The sequence below is a fragment of the Atractosteus spatula genome, chromosome 6 (genome assembly GCF_055471065.1).
Source record: "Atractosteus spatula isolate fAtrSpa1 chromosome 6, fAtrSpa1.hap1, whole genome shotgun sequence".
NCBI classification, from domain to species: domain Eukaryota; kingdom Metazoa; phylum Chordata; class Actinopteri; order Semionotiformes; family Lepisosteidae; genus Atractosteus; species Atractosteus spatula.
This window is the reverse complement of record NC_142711.1, coordinates 61546864-61573161: the sequence shown is the minus strand read 5'-3', so window position 1 is coordinate 61573161 and position 26298 is coordinate 61546864. Positions and strand designations below refer to the sequence as shown.

The following is a 26298-nucleotide window of genomic DNA, read 5'->3' as shown; positions in this document are numbered from 1 at the left end:
AGCACAGGATAGTACAAAATGTATGTAAAATGTTGTACAGTTTTATAAAGGTATATTCAAAAGTGTTGTTTAGTGTTGTGTGTAAGAATAATAAGTATATTGAGCATGTTGTAGTTGTGATAGCAACAGAGTTTGAAAATGCAATAAAGTACATTTACTTTAAAAACATTTGAGAACTTATAAAAACATAAATCCATTTTTGTTTTTGTGTTTCTTCAGGGTGTGGAACCTTCAAGGCATTATCTGTCTGTTAAATGCAGAAAACGTACCACATTTGTGCATCATCTGGTTGTAGGATATGCTGATGAATTTAAAGATAAGATTACAGGTCTGGTGCCATTTTCGATATATCTACCAGATGGCATCATTGCTTGTATTTTTAAAGTATTCTTTTATTATTTATGCAGATCCCAACGAGGTGAGACAGCTTTTCAAAGTGATTTTCACTACTGTATTTACAGAAAGTGACTTAATGGAAAATGGGGCTTTGTTTCTTCCAACATCAATTAGAATAATAAAGCCACTATGGTAAGTCATCATACAGTTTTGTAAACATTCATTATGCAGTTTGACAATTTTTATAAAGGTTTCTCATACATTATTTAAGAGGATTTCTTTAAAGATACTTCACACAAAACAGACCTAAGGAACTCTACAGCTGTTGTGAAGAATAGGTGCAGAATACAGTCAGTATTTTAATCACAAAGGATACAAGGCATGCTTTATGCTTAGCTAGGAGCAAATGTGACTACCCAAACATGTTTATTGATTATGAAGAAAGTAGGCTACTTATGGCCTTTTCAACTGCTGAAAGAGGTTGCTTACTGCGAACTCTGTAGATTTTTTTTCCGGTGACAGCTTTTAGATCAAGAAACCAAAACTATGGTGACAGATATTTGAGAGGAAGAACAAAATATTTTGATATTGCTGTCTTTTACCACTCTCATTCGGCGCTCTTTTCATCTCCTTTAACATAAAAGGAAAAAGGCCATCCAGAAAAACTAGTGTCCCTTGAATCCTGAAGTGCCATGAAAAATTATTTGCAGCTTCTGGATTGATGTGTATGCAAAGACACTACAATAAAGTCATTAAATAAACTATCGTATTCAATAGGCAATACTCAAAGCTAAACACAGGACGTTATAGTCAATGATGCGATAGTGCAGTTGAAGAAGAAACGCTGTTCTGTCGCAAATCGATAAGTAAACCCAAAGAATCTCGGCTGCTGAAACTTTGTATTTCTTTCTTTCTTCTTTTCAGAGGGGAATTAACCTTTACTTTCCTTTGTAGGCAACACACACTGACACAGCTCCCCACTGGAACACAGGAAAAGCTAAGACCCAGTATGAAACCCTTCATGCTCCCCACTTGTGACACACTTAATACTCACTTTCTCGATTCCATACATTTTCAGTTTTGACTACTTGCCTTATTCGCTTATTTGGATGATTGCTTTTTTTTAAATCAGGTCACAAAACACTATTAAAAAAAATAATTCATCAGTTCTATTAGAATACCTTTACCAGGTGCTCTTAACAGTCTGGATAAGGTTCATTAGTCTCTTTCCAAGGTCTTGCCTCCAGTTTTTAAAATGATTAAATATACATTTCCAGTGCTGGCCCTAGCTGGGGCAATTAATTTTCAACGTAGACCTGATAGTAGTTAATGGTGTTATCTTACCTAATTAACCTGGAAAGGAAGCACCGGAGTTGTAACATCCCTCATCTGAATGTTTGTCACACCGTGGAATATGGATAATATTCAATTATATTAATAGTATTAATTACCATGAAGAATTCTCTAATAACAAAGGAAAACACAACAAAAGAGCAAAACAGCAACTTTAACGGGGTTTTCAGCAAAAGAAAAATAATACATTTTATCACATTGGTCCATATTAGTAAAAATATTAGTAAAATTTTTACTGCTGTGCCAAATTACAATTGTTTTACTTTATGGGAAACAAAGAAAGTGTTTACATATCTTTCATGATACTATTTTAAGAGATGCCAAAATATATATATTTTACACTTATGCTTTGGGAAATGTTAGGAGATTGCCTTTTCTGGTTAAAAAAACATGTGGTAAAATTAACGCAGCTTAAAAGTTTTATGAATGTGTCCTGCTGTGTGGTGGAGAGGTCCTACTGAGAATAACTTACACCTTTTTTAATTGCCATCGGCTTTTCTCCAGGTACTACCATATTTCAATTATAATAAAAGTTCATCTTCCTCATGTGAATACTTGAGAACTAAACAGCTTACAAAAAGAAGGTAAATCTATTAATATGAGATAAGTAACTGCGCTAAAGCACCATTTCTGATTTCATCATCTGTGAACAATGTGGCTTTTTCCTCTCTCAGTATGTGATTCATGACATTTTGTCTCTTTATCTGAAAGACAATTGCATTGCCTCTTTAACAAACAGAAATGAATATGAAAAAATCCACAAAGTCAGGAATCACCGGTGCGTGTGAGGTAAAGGAAGATTTGGTATCCGAAAAGACTAATTATTGAAGATTTGAGGACTTTGATTTTCTGGTTTTCTCTGGGAAAGCTCAACACAGTGTATTACAGAGCTACATTTGTGTCAGCTTTCCCATTTAGTGAAGCAGCTTCAACTTATTAACACTGCAGAGTGCGAGGGAATCAATATGCTACATTGGGCAATGTGTCATTTGTTAATCGGGTATTGATGAGAATATTGACATGCAGCTAATTAATCTCAAACTCAGCTCCAGCTTTCATATGTTTCCTTAATTATGTTCTTCATCTTAGTCCTCTGACATTGGCACACAGTCGCCTTATCGTAGACAGTGAATGAGGTTAGCTGTCAGAGTTATTTTTTTCAGCGTTCTAATGCTTTGGCAGTGAATTGCTTTTAGTCATAAAGAGGAATGAAAGCAAATTTTTTTTATTTGCACTCACATTTAATGTATCGATGTGGATCAGAGCTGCCAGAAACTTTTGAGCAAACATAAAAGTAAAGTCTCTAAATCTGGTACTCAGATATCACATTTTTTACACATTTGATAATGTATTACTTGCTGTCAGGATGAATTTGAATCACCCTGTTCATAACGCCCAGTTTGGATCTCCTGTCTGTTTTTTCTGCAGTAATATACGGTACACATCTACAGAATGCAGGGTTTAAGAAATGGTGCATCTCTTCACAATTCCTTATTTATTAGGAAGAGATCAAGGAAAGAAGTCTATGTTTTATTTTTCTCTTTTATTCTTTCCACAAACTCAATAAGAACAAAATCAAGAAAAATCTATTTTAAAATATAAATTGGTGGGATTATAATGAAGCTCTGCAATATATTAAACAATTTGTGCCTATTTTATGGGACACACCCCAGACCTGGTGAATCTATTCTGAAAAGCTAGCTCGGTCATCAGGTCTGACCAAAGAGGGAAATTACATATCAGCTCAATAGTGACAGGGGCATTAAGAAAATTGAAAAGTCAATGTCCTGTCACTAAAAATGTGTATGCTCCCCCAGGTGTTCAGGAGTATCCCCAGATTATTTTAAAATCACGTTGTCAACCTTTTCCAATATACCAGCTGGCTAAGTGATGTTCAAAATGTAACAGATACAGTAAGTTATTTGCAGATGGAGTCTTGAAGCTGGGAAACACTAGTTCAAGAACACCCTTAATCTGTGTATTACCACATCAGGATTGTCAGACGTGAGCAAGGAGTTAAGTCAGATTGACATTTTCAACACTCTTGGCAGACAGGCCAGTTTCAGAAGTACAACAGATACTGTAGCAATGCCATTTTACAGGATAACATCTTCAGGGTTAGGGTCTGAGGTCCTTCGTGCTACCGTGAGACCTTTTGCTTGTGTAACAGGCCCAAGTTATTTTGGCTGAAGGTTAGCAGTTTTATTAAGTGGGTTGTCCAGTGGGTTCTCCTGACTTGAAACCTGTTGAGCACATGTGTTATTAAGGTTGAAAGACATCCAGTGGGACTGGTTCTGACTAAAGAGTGAAACATAAAGCAGAAGACACAAGTGGAACTGAGAACAGGAACAGTAAACATTTCTTTCTGCAAAGCATCGTACCACATTAGAACAGAAGAAACTACCCAGCTGTGTTGTTGAAGCTGATAGCCTGGCTTCTTTCAAGAAATGGATGAATGAGATCCTGGGATCAATTAATTACCAAATTAAAAACCAAAAGGGCTGGATAGACCAAAAGATCTGGTCTTATTCGCCTACTAATTTTCCAAACTATTTTGCTGGGAGGGTACTTAACTTTCTCTTGCTTCTTGTACAATTTGTAGGTCTGCGGGACCATTGCAGTTGTCAGAACATTTAATTTAATTAACTTAATGTGAAAATCAGCCTTTAAAATAAAGAGTATGGAATATAATATTAGTTAATCCTATAATATTCCAATACATTCAACTTCTTGAACATCCCAATGCTTTGCAAAAGACAGATTTAAAAGAAAAGTTTCCTTTTTTAAATAACTGATATACTTAATTGACAAAAATACAACCTTAAAAAACTGAGGGAAAATGTTTTCAATTAATGTAAATGGAATAGTTAAAAAATCATACAGATATGGATACTAAGTGTTTATACCTTTAGGTGCTTGTTGATATTTCTAAATCTCCCCTTATGAAGAAGGAACATGTGGCATTTTCAAGATAGAGGATTTTGATCAGCGATGGTGTTCAGTAGGAATTGGGAGAAACATAAAGTGTTTTAGTCTGGGTTCACGTGGCACATACTGTAGATTACTTCCTGCTCAGATTTAGAGCTAAGGGATTATATCATACACAGCCTACGCGCCATTAGCGGTAACAACAAGCACGCACAATTGCACAATCGAAGGGCAAGAAAAAAAAATCTCAATTTATTAATTATAATTAGGCAAATCCAAACCTGCTTTCATTCTTCCCTTGCAGTTGTGTCGCTTCATTATGGGGAAGTTTAATAGCAACATAAGGATAAATTGTATAAACAATTTAGCTGTAACTGCGTGAAGCCTGACTGTACATTACTCATTAACAAGATGTGGGCTGCAGCAATTACAATGTTTTCTCCTAATGTCCCCATTTATTGAGTCACAGTGGCACCCTCCCCCCTTTCTTTCACACCCCAGAAGCTGACAGACAATAACAGCTTCAGTATTTGCAAGGAGCGGGACTGTGCTGGCTGCATGCTTCCAACTTAATCGATAAAAATGCACATTAGCTCTCCGGCTTGCAGGCAGGAGCTCCTGAAGGTCAGAAGTGCCACAGGCATCCCTATAGGGTGCGGAAATCATTCCCCAAACTGTGAAGCAAAACAGAACAACTTTGCAGTTTTGATTATTGTTTATAGATACAGCAAGCCAAGAATTAAAGTATAGCCTTGGGGCAGCGTAATTATTTACAGCTGAAGACTCATATCATTATCAGCGTGCTCCTAATTGCTTGAAGTAATATCAATGTTAGTTGATTAAACAAGTTTTTGATAACATGCATGGAAAATGTTTTCTTTCTGCATATGGGGTGACAGATTTGAAGGGTAAGGCTGTAATTTGGTTCGTCTTTTTGATTTTGCAAGTGCTCTGACTCTTTACTTATACGTATTACACACAGATATATATATGCAACAATTTATATATACTTACACATTCTACTGCATATATTTTGCAACAAAAGATTAAAATGCAATTTAACAAAAGACCAAGTTGTGAAAATGTTTCACGGTGCTATTTTTTTAAAAATGTGGACTTACCGATAAGCCTACGTTTACAAGTGAAGAAATATTTGCAAACATTGGACTATGCAAAAAAACACCATTATGGCTTGTATTTTAGCTCTCTTTCAGAGAATGAGTGAGATATGACCTAGAGGTATTGCCTTTGCATGAATAGACCCCTAAAGTGGTGTTCATATAAAGCCATTTGTAGCAGATGTTCAGTAATATTTTCAAAGGTCTAAATCAGGGGTGTTCAAGTCCTGGCCCAGGTGGTCCAGTTTAAAGCTGCAATACCTTATGAGCTGGAATAGGTCATTAAATTGGTCCAATTAGGCCTATAGTGAGCTGATTTAGGTCATTAAAAGCAAAGTTGGAACTGGTCATTCCTGGCTTAAATATTTCACATATATCTATACTTTCAGTAAAACACAATATACTGATCCAACCAGTTAACCACTGATACAAACCTGGTCCTGCATTTTCCAAGGCTATACATAAACAGAAATAGAACTGGGGAGTAAGGATGAATTTAAAATTCAAAGTGGGAGACAAAAAGAATTGGTATGTCAGGGATACTTAACTTGCTACTTGATACATAACCTAACCTGCAGCCCCTCTGATCCAGCCTGCTAATTATTTAATTGATGAGTAGCAGGGTCGGTATTGCAATTAAAGAGCTAATGTAGCAGCATTACAGTTTTTCATTGGAGTGGACTTGGAGGAGGGGTTTCCCTGTTGTTTGTGAAACAGTTTTCTTCACTGACTTGCAAAGTGTGATAAATAACATTTGTTAAACTACACTGATCTGTCAGTGGTGACTCTTCTCCTCATATTCATCTTGCAAGTGGTAGGTAAAATGTTCTAGAGAACAAATTCATTTCAGATGCACAGTGCCAATATCAGAGCCTGCAACTCTGTTAGAGAGCTTTTTTACATGGACAGGAAATGACAAGGTCAAACATTTGAATAATAATTTGTCTACACAGCATATACTTCTGGGTAGTCATAAGGGGTCATATTATGACAACAACTTGTTTCTGTGCATTAATACTATCCTGGGTGAAGGAGGCTGAATTGAATCCTTTAAAATAATCGCACTTAACACCTTTACTTTGTGCAAAGCCTAAATGAAAAAGATCTAGTATACTAAGAAGCAATATGTTTTGGTAAACAATGATGCCTTATTCCAAATGCCAGAATTTCATTATAAGACTCAAAAAGTTGAAGTTACTTTAATAATAAATGAGAAATTAAGAAATAGCTGTTATTTAAATGGATTAAATCGGACAAGATACTATTGCCAAGTGTTAAAAATATGGAGGCATAACACTATATAAAAGTGCTATTTTTACTACAGACAGTTTTATGTCTGTCTTTGTTCTCTTTATTCCATAACCTTTTACATATGTGTTGTTAGCTCCTATCCAGAGTTATAATTCCAGGGTTGCAATGTGTTCAAAGAGATTAACACAGGAAAACAAAGCATGAACATTTAAAGGTTCAGTTATTCTAAAATAATTTTTGAACTGTTGCAGTGGAAATTGTAGTTTTGTACTCTAAAATTATATGTCAAAATTAACAATCAAAGTAAGATCAAATATCGCATACCTACCCATGTACTACAGACCCTTTCCAATTTTGTGGTGAGCATCATGTGTACAGAGTGAGGAATAGTGGGGTTTCAGGAAAGGAGAGTTATTTCATGTGGTTTTGAGAAGCCCCAACATACTGTAGCTTTTGGGAAACAGTTTCCCTGCACTAATGAAGAAAAAGGTGGAACTAAGTCTACTGAGCATGAGATGTTTAATATGCGTAGAGAAGAAAGAAATAAGGCTGTTAGAGAATTTTCTGCTTTCTTTGAACATATCATGCCTGCTACATGTGATAAAAGAACTAATGTGAACCCCAAAGATTATGTCTACAAGGCAGAGAAGAAGGAAACCATCTTGGGCTCAAGATAAAAATTGTGCAAGGAAGTGGAATGATTCTTAAAAGGGCAATGCAAGTGATTATTAAAAATGGGCCTTGGGTCATCATTAGGGCATGATCTTCTGAAAAGGGAGACCATTTGGAGAACATCTTGCGAACCAACAAGGTCCATCTTGCATGTCACAGTAAGTTTTTTGATGAGAGATTATTGCCTGTTGACAGGCAGTGATTCTGAGTCTTTATTAGCAGGCTATGTGCTTATAAAGTGCTCTAGGAAACAAGCAATTGGAGGACTGTAGAAATCAAACGTAACGCTAAAAATATACATATAAATTTCTTAATATGTTCACTTTGGGGAAATAGTGATGTCAGTATTTAATGTGTATGCCCTTCCTGTTAGGTCAAATGCCCTTGGCTTCAGTTTGCAGTGCTTGACTGACTGAGAAAGATATTACCAGATGGTAATGCCTACTTCGTTGGGTCTTAATACTTAAATAGTGACTCATTAATTCTGCTGTGCTTTTTTGTAGGCATTTAACTGGCTTGAGAACTTTACAATTTGCAGTTTCATTTACTGTATGGGTGCATTAAAGTTATTCTTTGCCAGGAGAAAAGGTTTGTTTGTTTTTTTTTCATTTGCAGAAGTCTTTAAAAGAGAATCATAACTATTTACCAACAGATCCATGTAATGGACCAGCAGGATGTGCAGTTTAGTTCTTTATGTGCAGAGTATGACAGTTCAGATCAGATCTGTTACTTGAATCCCATAGAATCAACAGCTTGGAAAAACAGTTCAGGTGGGGAGCTGCGTCAGCATGCATAGGCTGCAAAGGAACAAGTAATGGGTTTCTCCCATGCTGAACAGAGAAGAAAGAAAACACAACGTTTCGGCTGTGGAACCTTCTTCGGGTGTAAGAAAGATAGGGCAGTCAGCAAACATAATAGTATGGAAAAACAAAAGCCAGGAGAGAGGGGGTGGTGGGAGAAGGGGAGAAGCAGAGTGGCTCAGATAATTAGCTTATTACAATTATAAGGCTGTTGTCGAAGTCTTCATCAAGGGTCACCAGACCCATGGAATCATGATTATTAAAACGTCTAGAGAAATGTCATCGTCACGTATAAAACAGGTGATTTGTAAAATTAAATTATTTATTTTCTGGATCAAAATCTAAGTACTCTACAATACTCAAAGGAAATGCTGGACATTTACAGCTCAGCATGTGAAAATGAACACATTAATACAGATTAGGTTGGGTAAGAAGAGCTAAGTTCATCATTCCACATTCTTTCATTTGCATTCATCAGAATCTTCAAAAAAACGTGATCCCAGGGTAACTATACAGGATCAGGCAGTCAATATGAAGCCTTATAATAGATAACCCATGACATTTATTAATCAAATCTACAGTAACTGAGTTATGGTCAAGTGTTCCTCAATCTACATCACTTGGTTGTAGTGAAGCTAAAGTGTCCTGCAATAGTACTACATCAGATTGAAAATATGGACTATTTTTCTTATTAGGAACTGTTTTTGGTGAATACATTTTCATTTTACTATTTTATGTTTTGGTATGATTTAGTGTGAAAGATAATTAGATGTGTGTGGGAAAACATTACTCTAGCATGGAGTTGTTTCTCAAAAGATACAGACCGCATACAGTTACAGGATATGGTTTAATTTGTACAAATGGATCTGAATTCCTGATTTCCTTGCAGATCATGGTAGATGAAAACTTTGTTTACCATAACATGAATGGCGTGATGACTAATGGCTAGGTATTTGCTTAACAGGGGGAAAAATTCTGAATACATAGCAGAGAAGAAAAATGTTGATACAGTAAATGCATACTGCTGTCAGTATGAACCAGGTTAGTAAATTCTTATGGCACAAGCATTTTTCAGATAGCAGCTCAAGCATGACCTCTATGATCACAGCCCACTGTTTATGCATACACAAGAACAATGAAGTGACCTGGCAGTTGCCGGATATACATTCCTCAATCTTTCAGGCTATGCCATGCTTAAAATTGTGGTCAGCCCACATGGGAGGAACAGGATCCGTCAGGAGCTTGTTGCAGGGATAATAATTAAATTGTATGTGTTGCTGCTCTTGGAGCCTTTCAGGTCTAAGTGCAAGGCAGTTTAAAGCTGTGTGACATGGAGCATGCCAAAGTGAGAGGAGTTCTCTTAGTCAGATGATTTTGAGTGACTGAAAGGATACAGTGAGGCGGTGAGCTTGTAAATGTATTCTCTTTTGTCAAATCAGCCCAAAACCCTTTATTACTTTCCTTTCCAGTGAATGACTCTGTGCTTTCCTGCATCCATCACAGCACCAGGAGGCAGAAAACAAGATCCAGGAAAAAGCCACGTCTCTGTAAAAAAAAAACGGGTAGACGGACAGATACGAAAAGCATTTTAAAAGAAAAACTCTTCCAAGTCAAATTGTCTTAAATACTAGCTAATTCTGATGCTTGTTCCTTTTATACATCTTTGAACGTGTGTGTGCTGATGTAAGAATTTAGGTTACAGGCACTGTTAAATAAGTCTAAACTAAGCAAGAACATGAGGAATGTGAGGATAATATGAAATATAGTTTTGTGAAAAATAAATAGCTAATTAGAGACTGTGTTTAGACAGCTTGCATTCCAATCAGGCTTTTAATGCCACACTCCCTAAAGCCCACTTTATTAATTTATCTCACAGCAACTATCAATAAACAGTGTAAGTAGGCTGTTAAGTGATACGTGCAAATAAATTATCCCTAAGTAACTCGAATGCACCTGTGTTGTTAAACAAAGTGCCACAAATTGCCATGAATTAAACCCTGAATTCCGGATAGAAACGCAAGAGGCCCTTTCTTGCCTCGCTTTCTATGATTATGAAAGGAAAACAAGAGTGTGAGTTACACAACTGCCTGAGGAATTCTGACCTGTCTTCACGTATGAAAGTGAAAGACTGACCACATGCAAAAGACGTTAGCGACCCGGATGTAACAATGTGCCTGCTTTTCTTTATTTCTTTCCTTTCCTCCACGCTTTTCTTTCTCCTATCCCCCCGCTTCTTTTCAACTCCTATTGTCTGCTTTGGTGTTTCTTGGATACATGTAGGATCATTTGTGTTTATGCAGGACAAAGCTTGATCATTTATTCCTGCTTCTGGCTGTGTGAGAAAACCGCATTTTCTCCAACAGTAAATAAAGAGAGACACGTGCTGGGCCTTTCTGTTTCACTTCTCTGATGTGCATTCAGAGTCGGAGAAGAGGCCGAGGTTGGCCCACCGTCAGTCTTCCGATTCAGCAGGAGCTCTTCCCATGCAACGCATTTTCTGTCAACAGGAGGAGCAGGCCAAGGAGTTTCCCTGGGCACTGAGGCCGCCGGGAATGAGCTGAGCCCCAGTTTCTCTTACCCTGGATGCTCAAGCACTACGTCGCGGAGCTACAAGGATCGGCAGGCTCTCTGGGCTCGCGGCTACTGGCCGGACCGCCGTTAAACGTGAGCTTGCCCGCTCCTCTTCCGGCCCGTGGCTCTCCCTGTGGGTGCCCACCACCCACATGACAAAGACCTCGGCAGCACGCCAGGTGTGGAGGTGGAGCGGGTTTTCCCTGGCTGGAGAGTCCAGCCGGAGTCAGAGCAGCGGCACAAAACACAGGGAAGGCAGGCTGGAGGGGAAACTCGGCAGCGTTGGGTTTCCTGAAATCCGCTTATATCTCAGGCGGCTGCACGTTTCTTGTTTCCGTTAATATCAGTGATTAAGGAATTAAGCACAGCTCGCGAAAAGGATAAAGCTGACACTAAACCAGTCGAGTTACATTATTCGCAGCAATGTGGAAGAAAAGACGCATTGTGTATGTGAAGAAAATACCTAATGAAACGTGAGGCCCAGCATGGGTGTTCTTCTTTACCATCTCAGGAACTATTGATTGAATTGCTGGACGTTTTTTATACAACTACATGACAATTACACTAATTGCACACGTCGAATCAGGCGAACAGTTGTTTTGGTATTTTCTGTAGTGCTCCTGTTTAATTAGGATTGCCAGTGAAATACCTGGCTTTTAATGATAGACTGTGCATCAGAGATTATCAGCCTCTTCATACAGGATGTCCATTTTCCACCAGTCACCCGCAACAGCGACCAACAGTTTAAAGCTACAAATGAAAACATATTCAGTTATAAAAGTTTAAAAAGATAACATAGAAATAATCAGAGATTCAGAACAAGTCTTCTGCAATCTTGTCCATCTATGGAGCAAAAAGAAAAGCTGCCTAACAAGTTTGATTTCGGGATAAAAGGTCTCCCTTCTCTTCTGAGGACCTAGTGTGCAGTTTCCACAGGGTTTCTGCAGGGTTGGGAACCACTGCAGTCGCTGACAGGTTGACATGATTCATTAAACATGTGTCCTCCTGGTGTGGTGAAACAGTGATGAGCTTTATCAGTTGTGTTTTCTATGTAGGTTCCATTTTAAGGTCAGTTTCTCACCTCCCTGTTCTGTTAGGCAGATGCGTTCTGATTCTTTACAAATGAAAAGGAAAGAAGTGTGTTGTGAGTTGTTGAAAAATAAGCTGCCGTCACTAACCTTGATGGTATACATTATAACAATACATAGAAATATTCAGGAAACCGCAATGAATGTGTAAAAATTTGCTAAAAAAGAAAATATTGATTCAGTAAGTTTCTGTATCCTGGAGCATAGTATTCCCATGCTATGTGATGGGTTTTTTGTATGTTTTTGGGGTACAGAAACAGCTTTGACGCTGTGATTGTTCTTCACAGCTTTAGTACCCCAAAGTTACTGCAAAGTTATCTTGGGAGGGCTGAACTAAGTTTCCTCACACTAACAGGTGTGGTTAGTAAGGATTAAATCTAAATTTACAATGCATTCACCAGCTGCATTTTCCGAACCCAGTATTTCCTGGCCACTGTCCCTTGTGCAACTATAAGAATCCTCTAGCTACTATCACATGATCTGTTTCAAGTTTGTGGTTGCAATTCTGATTTATTCCTTTTAATTCTTGCATTCAGATTGTACAGTAATTGCAGTTTCCTCTTTTTGTAAATTGTTTTGCCTAAAAATAGAAAAATGGCTAAATATAGCCAGCAATTGTGAGGAAAAAATGCGTATACATTTTGTCTTTCTTCAATTGATATCATGTGCTTCATTTTAAAAACAACTCCTAGCTTCCATTATTTCCCGTTTATTCAGTATTACCCAATAAAAATCTCAGGTTTCCTGTAAGGGTTGGTACCCGACCTTCATATCTGCAGACTTTTAGGATTGTGTACTGTCTGCATGCTCACTCACCTCACTCACACCTTGCAGGACAAACACTGAACAAACCACCTGATTGCCCGCTAATTAAACATGATGCTTAAAACACAAATATTGGTCAGACAGAATTATTTGGAGCTTAATATATAGGAACAGGAAAGAATTGTAACATTAACTTACGGACAGAGAGAGAGACTTTTTAATATTCATTATTTTGATATATTGCTAATGGGGCCTGTTCTCCGATTCTAGCCTTCAGCAGGGAAACGTTCAGACACAATAGCTGTGTGGTTTTATTTAGCCCTACTTTAAGGGGGTGCTGTGAGTGTCATAATGGGCAATGGCAGGCATTTAGTGCTAAACACTTCAGACCTTGTGCATTTGAATTCAAAAGCTATTTTACGTATCTTCTTTTATGGCTTTAATTTTCTACATTTAAAAATAAATGTATCAATTCCCCAGTAATTCATTTCTCACCATGTACATTTTTTTTAGTTTCCATATTCATGTTTTTTTGAATGGAGTACTGAAGTGTTCCCTTTTGACTGACTGTGCAGAGGTGGTGGAAACCTATAGAACATAAATACGTCGTTACAATTCCTGCCGAATTAGCAAGTGTTTGAAACAAGAGCTGAACATTTGGGTAATGCCAAAGATTTTTCTGACGTGCCTGCTAGAATGTTAATCCATTTGCATCTATTTATAAAACCTTCCATAATGTCTACAAATGTGTAGTAGTGGTAAATTACTGAAACATTTGTTCAGGAGACGTTTCCAGTGATTTCTGGCTGGAACACAGATATACAAAAAAAAATCAATAAACCTTTTCAGCAGGCCGACCCACATACTGCACAAGTGCCATTATTTCATTATGTTCAGTTTGCAGCCTTGTCCAGAGAAGCTGCAGTGTGAGTTCGTACAAGTAAGCTGTGCCGCCTGACTTCACTGTCACTGATTACAAGTGACGCCGAGTTAATAAAAGAGCAAAGCTGACTGTCAGAGCAGATTAGTTTGTGTAAAAGACAAGACAAAGAAGATAGCAGTTGTTATTATTCATGGTCATTAACTGGGTTGAGATCAGGCTCTTAGTACCTTACCTGAGTAGTAAACATTCATGTGTTCAGAAATTATAGCTTTTTTAAGATTCTCATTTCTGAGGCCAGGATGCAGAACATGTTTCTGAGCAGTCAAAGCTGGACAGAGTGAACATCCTATCTTGATGTCTGTGCATTTTAGAACATTAAGAGAAAACGTGGCCTATTTAGGGGAAGAATTATGAAGATGATAATTAGTCATTGCAGTTGTACTAGTAATTTACCTCATAATGTATCTTGGTCTTCACCCAGCTAAAATAAATAGTTTATCATAATCAGGAAAGTTTAAGAGTCTTAGGTCTCTGTCCCATAGTTTTTGAAAGGCTATCTTAAGGCATGTCCACTATCTGTATGAAATAAACAATGTATATTTCGTATCAGTGACCTTCATTCACTTCTGCAAGTGTGCAGTGAGGGAGATTAAAAACTACTTAAAAACATTATTTCAAAAGAGAACAAATAGCTTCCTTTGTTTTCTTGAGAGAATATTTCTTTCTTAATATGTGCCTGCTGTTGCAAGGTTGCTGCTGTTCTTGTCTTTAAAACTGTAATTATTGTCTCAGGCAGGTTAAAAGAAATCAGAAAGTCTCTTCCCAACCCTTGGAGTTCGGGTACATTCTGTGTCCTGCTGCAGGTCATTCTGTGGTTTCAGAATAGGCCCCAGTGGACATTTTTTTAAAATGCATGTTTCTTCTTACCTTAAAATAAAGGATAATAAAGCCAAGGACAGTGTGTTTTCACAGAAGGGAAATTGTCATAGCACCAACTGCCTTCAGTCAATAAAACCGTCTATCACTAGGTACAAACACATCTAAAGCACTCAAATACAGATGACAATACTTGATTTAGTTTTTAGAAGTACCAATAGTAGGATCAGTGATAGTTCATTTGACATAAAAATGTACCACAGCTCCAGTGCAGCTTTTTGTATAAGTTTTTTTCTTTGGATTTTTTTTTTAATTCGAGGGTGAGTTGTTATTGCAGCTCACTCTTTTAAAATTCAAACAATCACCAGTTGTTTTAAAATAATTATATATCAGTTCAATTTATGTATTTTTGTATTTTGTAAAGCCTCCCCTGGCAGGGAATACACCGACGAGATGACTTCTGTAGTGTGCCATGAGGTTCTGTGACTTCAGAGGGGACATTTATGAACATTCCTCCATGCAGAAGTCATTCAGTCCCTTTGGATTCCATTAGTAAGTTGCCACCAGAAGTTAGAATTACAAATGTTCAATTGGATTGAGGTCTGGAGATTGAGATGACCAGTCGAGGACTTTTATTTTGTGTACAATTAACCATTCGTGTGTCGATTTGATAAATGTTTAGGATCATCGTCGTGGCCGGAAGAACCAGATGTCTGACTGAAAGGTCCTGGTACATGTTGGAGTTCATGATTTCCCTTATTGTGACAAGGGTTCCAGGTCCGGTAAATGCATAATCACCCAAATAATTGAGACCCCCCCACAACCTTTCACAGTGGCTTTGACCATGATCAAAAGAATCAATTTTATTGTTTTTTTACTCCAAATATAATGAGCCTTCAAAAAAATCTCAAATATCATTTCATCTGGCCATAAGACATTGTTTTAGCAGTCCTTCAGATGAAGTTTGGCAAATTTGAGTCACCTCTTGTTTCAAGGGAGACACACAACTCAATATGTATCTAATTCTGCTATGTGAAGTTTTTTGCTCCTATTTCAACTGGGGTGTGAATTAATTTGGAGGGCATCATGTATAACTACCTTTGAATAGTTTCATTGAGCTCAATATTTATTCCATACAGTTCTGCAAATTGTGGTTGTGTGGTAGCCCCAAACATTTAAAACAAAGCATGACAAGTAGAATCTCTACGTATGTCAGCTTTTCTTTACTGAGCCTAAATAATGTTTCTGCTGCATCTCACTGCTAGATAGTTTTGACTTGTGTAATGACATGATGATGAAACAAAAAAAAAGCACTCACATGCAGCAAGTTACCGCTGACTAAGTCACTTATTTTTTTTTAAAGGAAAAAAACTTCCTTTTATATAGTTTTGTTCCTTCCCCGGGTACTTGAGTCATGCATGTCAGATAGTTTGGAAAGCTATAAATTTTAAGACTTCCCTCAAATTTCCAATGCTTAAGTCAACAACCTAATATGGTTCATTAAAAATCTGAAATTTATTGGATTAAATGATTTATAAAAATCAGCTGTGTTTAGTAAAAAAAATCATACCGGTAATTTGAACCATGCAAGTACTTTGTGTGCAAATATTGTAATTAGAAAAACATGCCACTCTTCTGCCAGTCGGACAATTGCTTGTAAAAAAACTGCGGTAAGGAAACTGAGTTCTAAATTCTGCCGGATTCATAAAAAGTAACAGACATTTATATTTTATTATTTCCAGTGGAAATAGTGTTTTTTTATCATAAAATTAAAAAACAGATGGTTGCACAGTAAAAACAGCCAGCATATTTTGTTGAAACATATATATATATTTATTTCAAGAACTGGCAAGTTAATGTCTTTTGAGTATTAAACTTCTATTGCAGAAGTATTACTGTTAGGAAGGACTTCTGATCATTTTTAATGTTCTAAAGTTTTGAAAGTGAAAACATCCGCTGACTTGATCCTGGCAATTTCTGTGAATGTATTTCTCTAAGAAAGAGGAAGCTCAGTTACACCTGCATTGAAGTTCTCCAGGTGAGCAGAAGATGAAAACTGGATAATAACACTAGTCTGGCTTCACCCTTCTTCATTCAAACCTGGGCGGCAGTGTTTCAGAGAAATTCAAATACTTGTTTAAAAAAAAAAACAAAGCTGTTGAGACTTAAAATTATTCTACAGTGTTGAAATGACCAAAGGTTTTTTTTTTGTTGTTCTCACTGAGTTAGTCACTTGAAGAGCTGATACTTTGTAGTTTCATTATATGCAAGACGTCAATCTGGACTATGCAGTTGCTTAGCCTGATAACTGCAATCTGTAGCATGCAGCCCATTGCCTATATAGAATGTCTAAAGGAAGTTCCAAGACTCTTTCATGAAGATTTGTCACCTTTCAGAATATAGTCACTTTTCAGTCTGAATGTGTACACATTCCACATCTGTCATTTAAATGCTTGTTCTGATTGTTTCTTCACATGTTTTCTTAAAAACAAAATTATATTTGTAGTACATGTATGACTCATTAACATACAATAGTACTAGTTGAGCTATTTGTCCTGCAGCATAAGAGGCACAACAGTGTTATACAGAAAACGTATAGAGGTCAATGATGTTGAATAAGGGGGGCTTTATAGCTGAATTATGCAGCTTTTATAGTCTAATCCTTTGTTGTGGCAATTATAAGGGGTATATTCATTAACGTACTTGGTATATAGTCTTTAGTGTAGTATTTGAATGTAGACTTCTGCAAAAATATGATTAGACTTATATAAACACACCAGGAACTTAGATACAGCTCTGCTCGGGAAAAAGGAATCTTGTCACTGGCAATAAATTAAATAGAATTTACGCCTAATACTGTCACATTGCATTCTCTAGACTGTGGACTCACTAGAAATGTTCAGGAGATTGTCTTATGATGCTAATTTTCAATTTTGTTTCTCAATCTGAGAAGGTTTGGCATCAATGTTGTGAGCTGAACTGACATGCATTGTATGGATACTCTTTAATGGATTAAAAGTGAGTTTCCTGTCTGAGTGAATCATCACTGTGCTTAATTTCATGCAAGGAAAAGCAATAGTCCATTTGAAAATAAAGAAAAGAAATAGACCATTTGCTTTTGAGGTACTGTGCAAGAGTAACATGTCTGGAGTAGGATCAAGAAAATGGATTGAGCCTCTGAAAACAAAACACAGAGAGGGAACTGAGCCTATAGCTTTAACTTAGTTCTTTTTTCTCGATGCAATGAATGTTTTTTTTTGCAATTTCTTGGAAACCAACATGATCCTTGGCAATGAATCTGATGAACTGCTTGAAACAAAACAGGGCATTAGCTACTCATCAGTGTTAATGTGTTATAGCTTCAAGAAAGATAGTTCTTTATTTTGTACATTTTTTTATTTTCTATATCACAAATGTAAAGAGAAGAGAACTATATCATAAAAAATCCAAGACATCTCAATCACACTCAGGTGCCCAAACCCACACAGTCAGTCACACACACATATACCCCTCATGACTTAATAGCAATGACATACCTATGAGCTTTCATTTGCAGTACAGGTAAATCTCCTGACTAGCAGGTGAGGATTAGTAAATCTCAATTTTGCCTTTTAGCACTAGTGAAAGTCTTGGATTTGTGACAAAAAATGTTGGCTACTTTCTCTGTCTTTCTTTGTTTTTAAAGATGTTGCATACCTTTGATATTATCTTCAAATTAATCAAACAAGGGTGCCATCAGCACAGGCACTGTTTTGTGAGTTAAATAAAGCTCTTGGCAACTTGGAAATGGAAAAAAAATACATCCCTTCATTTTTAGAAAACAACTCCTTTTCAACTAAAATGGGCAAAGGTTTAAAAGAGAGCTTAAAAATGCAGTTGGTGGCATTAAAACAGAAACAAAAGAGATGGTTACAGTGGAAAGGGGAGGAACTAAAAATGTAACTAGATCACAACTCCGAAAGCAGTTGTATCTAAGTGTCTACAACTGTGCATACTGTCCCCTATGAATACAGATTCTGTGTTTAAACATACAGAAAGTCATTAATAAGAGTTTTTGGTAATATTTTTCTGAATATTTCTTGCATTTTAAAAGTAAGATAGGGATTTAAGAGTCCTAATAAAGAACAGTAATATGAATAATAAGGGGTTACATATGCATTATTGCCATATACTATATATAGTACACAGAAAGACAAGGAAATGCACAGAAACATTAAAGAGAGAAGGAGAAAAGAGGAAAAGCAAACAATATAAATATCATGTTCCGAAACCATTCCTCATAAAATGTTCAGACACACAGATGGTTGTGTTGCAGAAACATCTAGATTTTCTGATCGAACAGAAGGTACAGAATAGTTTGAAGACATGGAGATTCGTGCTTGCTTGTCTTTGAAGCGCCAGACCTGTCATCCCTTTGTGTGATAGTGACTTTCAGGGGTTGTAGTATTTATCCCCCCCAACCTACACTATTGGTATTTGCCCCTTTTTCTTGCGAAACGCAAAAGCTTTGTCATTCAAATCACCCGAGAGTGTCCCAAACTAATAAAATCCACTCTGCATACTGTGGGTGCCTAGTGATTATATACTGTAACGCATACGGCCACCATTGGTTGTGCGAGCCGGCTTACCAGAGTGGTGACGTCACCGTCCTTCCCTGTGAATAGCAGGGACCGCAGCCATCAGGCTGACAGGAGATTTCCCTTTAGCTCAAGAGGCTGGGTCCCTTTTGAGTGACGCCGGAGGCCTGGGTTCGAGTCCCCGACAGTGGGGGGCCGACCTGAGGCGGCAGCAGCGAGGCGCATACCCGCATGAACCCCAGAGCGTTACAATACACTGGAATCTAAATCTAAACTTAAAATAAATAGCAATATTTTTGTGGCTTCTTTATTTACAAATGTGTTTATTTACGTGTGTATGTTTGCTCCTGAGCTAGATAACCGAACAACAGGCTAATAATGAAAGGATGCTGATTTAATTTAACCTGTTTGTTAATTGGTTTGAACCCTGGTCAGGTTTGTTCCAGCACTAGGAACCCTTGAGGTACATTTCGAATAAAGGCATCCTGGGAACAGAGCAGGTAATTAATGCAAGCAGGCAACCTTAGCCGCGAGACAAGAGGTTACGAGTAGTCAGGGGTTGCTGTGTATTTGTACTCCCAGGAATGGACTGCGCAGGGTCTCTGTGTCCCCTAAGTCCTTCTTTCTCTCCTTTACACATTCAGTACATTTTTTTTTCCTCCATGGAAAAAAAAGGGGGGGACTGACTACTACTGTATCCTGCTGCCAAACGCAGGGGTGTCCCATCAGCCCCCTGGCGCAGGGTGCTGATCTGTAGATAAAAGAGTCTCGTCAGCGGCAGGCAGAGCTCGGCGTGCCCCCGCAGCAAAGCGTGCAGCTCCTCTCGGCCTGCACCCCCCCAGCTCCTCGAAGGCTGTGGGACTCCGGGGAGTTACGGTGGCTGCCTGACCCAGGACCCGAATTGTTGGGTTTCTTCCAAAGGTTTCCTGAATGAGAGGAGGTGTGCTACCCTGCACATTGTGTTCGCTAGATTATATACACAACAGCAACCTGCTGTAGTCTCCACCACAGTTATTCCCTTGAAGGCAAAAGCAAAAAAAAAACTCTCCCTTGCTCTCTTTCTGTGCTGTGGGAAGCCCAGGCTGTGTCCCACCTTGAGGCTGAATGGCAGCAGAAAGAATAAAAATTAGTCATTCATTTTATAGGCACCCTAAGCAGAGTTTGTGGCATGAGGGACACGAAATGCAAGTGAACTGTGAGTTAACTAAGCATGCATGTGATGTTTACAGATGTCAGTGATGTTACTACTGTTTTCTTTTGTTATTATCACTGCTTTAGTCTCCTGTTTTAAAAATGTGAGGGCTGTTATGCTTAAAATGCTGCCACTGTTTGCTTATCGTAATGTAAATCTATCTGAATTGCTATAGCTGGGAGCAAGTGCAGGGAAGGAGCCAGACACACTGAAAACCTGGCTTCCTCACTGCTGGCCACTACCTTGAGGTGAGGAAATATTTCCTGAAGCTGTCAAGCGTAACTGACAACTGTCATTTAGTGTTAAAGTTACTTTCACATAATTGATGCCAGTCTAGATATCAAAGCACCAACCTCAGATATCGGCCCACAAACACTGGCTATAGTCAGACCCACGTCTCTGGGGGAACAATCTAACAGCACTTTTAAACCACAGACATTTTATCTCTGATGTGTATGTTCTTATTAAAAGTTGCTGAACTTCAGTGTTAAGCAAAGGTTCCGGAAACTGTTTTGAGTGTATAATTTAAAGTAATTATTACTCAAGCCAAACTTAATATAATATATCAATGTGCAGATCAATATAAACTAGTGAGAACAGTAGCATATTTTTTTCATAAAAATCATGTGCATTTGATATTTGTCAGAGCAATTGAAAAACCCAAAGTCTCTTACAGGCATTATGCTGACTTTTCAGAAGACAAAAAAATAAGGATATTTTGGGATTGAATAACGCAATAAATGTAATGCAGTAGGTGTGCACAGCTTTGGCACAGAAATAACTGACATGATTATTATTAGTAGTAGCAGTAGCAGTAGCAGTTGTAGTAACATGGATAAAGGGTATTGATGACTGTAATCTCTGTCATGTTGCCATGTCAATCACATTTTAAAACCCATCTTCCACTTAATCTTTGCTTGAATTCGCTCAGTGCTGGACACCTGTGGGACGCTGAGGCACTGGGTGTAGGACAACTGTATGGGTGAGCTCAGGAAAAAAGAGTGCGAGGTCAGTTTCGTCAAGGAAATAAAGCTATTGTCCCTCTTGGCAGGAACTGTGACACATTACTGTTAAATGTGTACTTTGTTCTTGGCAACTTTTTTTTTTCTGCACGTTTCTTCACAGTTTGGCTTGCACAGCAAGGAGACCTGAGTTGCTCAGGGAGATTGAGGGAGGGCAGATGCCACTCACCCACTCTGCCCCCACTCTTACCCACTCGCCCACTGAGCTGACGAACTGCATGCTCCACAGTGCCCAGCGGGAGGGCTGGTTCTGACTGGAGGAGTGGCGCGTCTCTCGCTGATGCCTGCAGGCACCCAGGATGTCGCCCAACTTGGAGTTTGCTCTGTCGTTTCACAGCCACTAGCCTGTGTGAAGATATGTGCTTTTTTGTGAAGGAAACTGCAACAAAAACGTAAAATAGTCATATAATATTCCTCTCGTTTATGTTGCTTGTCAGAAGCATTGTAAGTGTTTTATCTTCAAGTACTGACACAACTCTAGAATATAACTCTAGTTAAGACCACCATATATACAGTATATATATGAAGCTGGAGTAAAGCTGGAAAAACTGTCAAAATAGTTCACATAGTTATGGTGCGTTCACAACTGAAGAACCAGTGATTTAGTGTCTGAAATTCTGAATGAAACTACGCCTTTCTGCCAGAGCAGGGTGATGGAGTACCTCAGAGGAAGAATAGTGCTTTGCCCCGCTGGCTTGTGAAATGTGTGATTACAGTTTGTTATGTTTACCCTTAGATGAACCAAAGCCACTCACCCAGCGGCACGCTTGGAGTGAGACGCAGGGTGAGAAGAAAGCAGGTGTTCCAACTGCTTCTCCAGCTGGGAGACTGGAGTCATGTTAGATCCAGGAACCTAGCTGTTTAGTTATTTCTATTGCTGGATTTGAACCCGGACGGTAAAAGGAGACCGTTCATGAATGCTGGTTGACTCCTATAGATTTTCTTATGTGCAACATGTCACTGTTTCCCCCCATGCTATCGTAATTTATCTACTATTAGTTGTTCAAGTTGTCATGGGTCACAAGCATGTAGGCTTTCCTGACAACCATCTCCAACTCTCACTGTGTTTATGCAGGATGGGTCTGTCCTGATATCAGATATCAGATTAACCCTAAGATTTTTTACAGATGAGTCTTTAGTTCATCGAGGAAGAACAACAGATACGGATAAAAACGGTGACATTCCCATCTTATTAGTCCCTAAATCTTTTTCAAGGAAACAGAGTAATGTGTTTATTGAAACTTGGGCTTAGGTTTAATCGCGTTGTGCTTTGTTTTGCGTTCACTGTTCTTGGAAAATGAGGGAAACACTGCATCTTTCATCACACAATCAGCTTTTGCGTTTCTTGGTAATGTAAAACATGACTGATATAAAATGTGCTACTAAGCTTGGCTAGTTCTCAGGCCCACAGACTTGTTTATTTATGACATGATTTGAAGTGCTGACAGCTAGCAAGTCTTGCATTTGCTGTGGCAGTACAGCAATACTAAGATTGAAGATCGTTTTTTGCCATGTGGCTGCCTAGTTCTTTCTGAACTTTTTGTTATTGAGGCGCTGTTAGTTTGATGTTAATTCATAGGGAGGTGTTTTAAATATATTTTGACTTAATTTACTTTATGTTTCAGGTAACTCAGAATGTTTGCGTGAAAAGTTGTTGCATTAACAAGTAAAGTGAAATTGCAGAAATTAGTAATACAATCACAGCAAGTCAGGGAAATAAACTCCTCAGATCAAACTTTGAAATACAAAGCCACTTTATCCCAAAACTAACAAGGAAATGTAAGCTACAAGCTTTTGATAGCCAACAACGGATTATAGCCTCTGACCATGTTAATGCAATTGACAGGAATGACCAATCTCATTAAAATACATATAAATATAAAAGATAGGTATAATTTCACGCTGTTGGGGTGGACATAAGCATAACATACCAAGATATAATTTACAATGTAATACTGATACAAATATTTATTTCATCCGCACATAGAAGATTGTCAGTTGGTATATCTTCAGTTTAGGACATTGCTGTCAATGTACTGAGTTACTGAATAAATATGACAACATGAATTTGCAACATGGTCTGTCTGTTTGAATTTGAATTGTTAACTTATTCATGCACCAAAAGGCTGGGAACTACTTACTTACTTACGATTCCATCTGATATCCAAGTATCGGATCAGAAAGGAACAAAGTCAACAAAGATGTACAGCACTGTCAACCCCTGAAAGCTGCTAGGATCTTACTATGGCAAACTGCAGGGCTGTCTAACAAGGGCATGTGGTGTTGATGGCCACTGTAACATTTCCAGGCACAGGGAGTTCGAGGGATGCAGTGGATTGCCCATCCCTGATAACCATCTGAAGTTAACATCAGCCCCGGGATCATAACTGCCTGGTTTGGGATTTTCAGTTTTAATGAAGCCGCTGCATTTACTGTACGATGAAAGAGCTCGTTTGATTGGCATCAGAAGCATGTTGTCGGTCTGCTGCAGTCCCTCGAGCTGATTCTCCATTCTCATTCTGAGCAATGCAAAGTGCCTGTCAGCCTGCGAGTGCGATGGCATGAGTTGTGGCAGGCGCTGCAGGACAGCGGTGATTCATCCTTTGGCCAAGGTGCTGAGCATAAGAGGTCCAGCTCTCTCCATAACGCCACTGATTTTATCTGCATACTAACTGTTACTCGAAACCGTAATCAACCTCTGCCACCGCTGATAGTATTGCAATTGTACTAATAAAAAAGGTTGTGATATGTATTTAGACTTGGTGGACAATCTGTATAAGAGACATACGGTATAGTGTCTGGCAAACCTGGGGTAGTGTTACAGTGTCTGTCTCAGAAAGTAGTGGCCACAAGGTATAAAAAAGTAAGGAATCAATCCTAAATCAGTAAAGTCACGAAGGGGGAGCTAGCCACAGTCAGGAAGTTTCAGTTCCATCGCTCCTTCTCTTCTCTTCCACAGGTCCCTGGTCAGAGATGCCAAGGGCTGGATGTCCTTCAGAGTGAGTTCGCAGCTGCAAAGTGTGAGATTGAAGGTGAAAAGAGCGGTACTTTTTGCCTTCCGAATCAGAGAGAGAGAGGGGTTGCAGAGCCAGTAAGGTGTTCGTGTTTCCTTTCTCTGTGGCAAATCGCGTGCAGCTTGTTGGGTGGGATACTGTACATAATAAGGGGATTTCCTGTTATATCCCACTATACCCATATTGTGACGCAGCAAATAACAGTGAAAACAACGGGAAAACTGCTCCAATGAATGATTTGAAGTTTCGTTCCTTTTTTACTTTAAAGCTTCTAACTAGTTCTCCTTAACATGACGAAACTTCATCTTGTGAAAACAAACAAAATAAATTTGAATAGTCCAGGACAATCTGTCTACATTAAGGGATTGACGCGCCTCACGGACAGCCCAGAAGAAAAGCAGTAAACCAGGAACCCACATGCACTTGGGAAAACTGTGAGCACTTCCTCCACTTGTTTTCTAAAAATGACATCAATTTAATATTAATTGCACATATTTCAAGCAAATCTAATCTTTCAAAAAGAGACTTATTTGAGGGGATAATCAATTGGTCTGAATATTTATCAATTTTTAAATTTTTATATGTAAAATCTGTTTATTACATAGCTCCACTTTATTATAATATAACAATATTCCATACATTTACTAACAAAAAACTATTTTTTGTTCATTTGTTATTGTCCTCAAACTTCCCATCTTTTCATACATTGGAGTATTATTATTATTATTATTATTATTAGATATTTGTAAGCGTAGTTCAGGACCCTATGCAGACGGTATAATCCGGAAGTAAGTGGAGAAGGACGTGTTGAAAAACAGGGGGGCGTGACGGCGGTGATCGGTGCTCGGGGGGCGTGGCAAGGGCAAACAGATCCAGACAGTCCAAAGTCCAAAACCGGGGGATCCATCCAAGACGAGACAAACACAGTTAAAATACGGAACGGGGACAGGGAATAAAACAAAGGTAACAAGGCCAGGCGTGCCGAGCCCCGGACTCAGATGGTCAGGATGGCGTGAGGAAACCTGTGCCGTCAGTCCTCTCCTGGACCCGCTGGTAGGCAGGCTCTCCCAATGCTAGGTGAGGCATAGCTGGAGCACCTGCCTTAAATAATGACGGATAAACAGGGGGCATGCGCACGTCATGGACTGCAATACGAAAGGGTCGGAGCGCCCTTAAGAGGAGGGACTGCAATCGTGACAATATGGATATCAGAGCATATTTTTAGGAAGTGATGAATACTCACCTGTTAAAAATGTCTTTAGTTTCAGCGAAATGTCTAACTTTCTGTTTGTATAGTACACAGTTAAAACATGAACAGAAATTTTTGGTGTCTTCAATTCAATTCAATTCAGAAACGTGTTGATGATGTTTTGAGGTAACCTGCACAACAACATCACTGACACAGCACCCTTTTAATACAAAAGCATCTTTGTCTATCTGGTTTTATGTTTTCTGTCTGTCCCAGCACAATAAAATACTTCACCCAAGAAGGAAAATTACAGTAAATATATGTTCCTTCAGCATGGATACAAAAGAATTTCTGTAATCTGAGGTCTGATATTAGTCCTGTACCTTCACAATCTCAATTTCAGATGTTATCAGCTAGAATACATAAATAATATTAATGAACACTACTTAAGAATAAATACTGTATATTTCACAGCAGTTTGGTGAAGCATTTCTGTTTCAATTGTCTTTCTCTGGAGGTCGTGTCTGACCTGTGTTTTTGTTATTTGTAAGAGTTAGATTTATGTAACTGCAGACATGTGAGGTGGATAGAATTTTCTTTCTCTAGAATTGAACACCTTTGTAATAAATCAGTTACGTGGCACTTTGTGGTAAAATGTTCTTT

The 26298-nt window shown here is 38.3% G+C and overlaps 1 protein-coding gene across 1 annotated transcript in view; it reads right to left on the bottom strand.

Annotated features, from left to right (window-relative positions):
* ofcc1 (orofacial cleft 1 candidate 1) overlaps window positions 1-22270 on the bottom strand; it is a 129242-nt gene extending 106972 nt beyond the window's left edge. Inside the window, exons 1-4 of the mRNA XM_088918171.1 lie at window positions 22188-22270; window positions 21602-21716; window positions 19930-20071; window positions 11070-11236 (exon numbers count right to left, since the gene is read on the bottom strand). Of these exons, the coding sequence (XP_088774297.1) occupies window positions 11070-11236; window positions 19930-20071; window positions 21602-21716; window positions 22188-22270 (507 nt within the window). The remainder of the gene's footprint in view (window positions 1-11069; window positions 11237-19929; window positions 20072-21601; window positions 21717-22187) is intronic.
* Between the last annotated feature and the right edge of the window lie 4028 nt (window positions 22271-26298).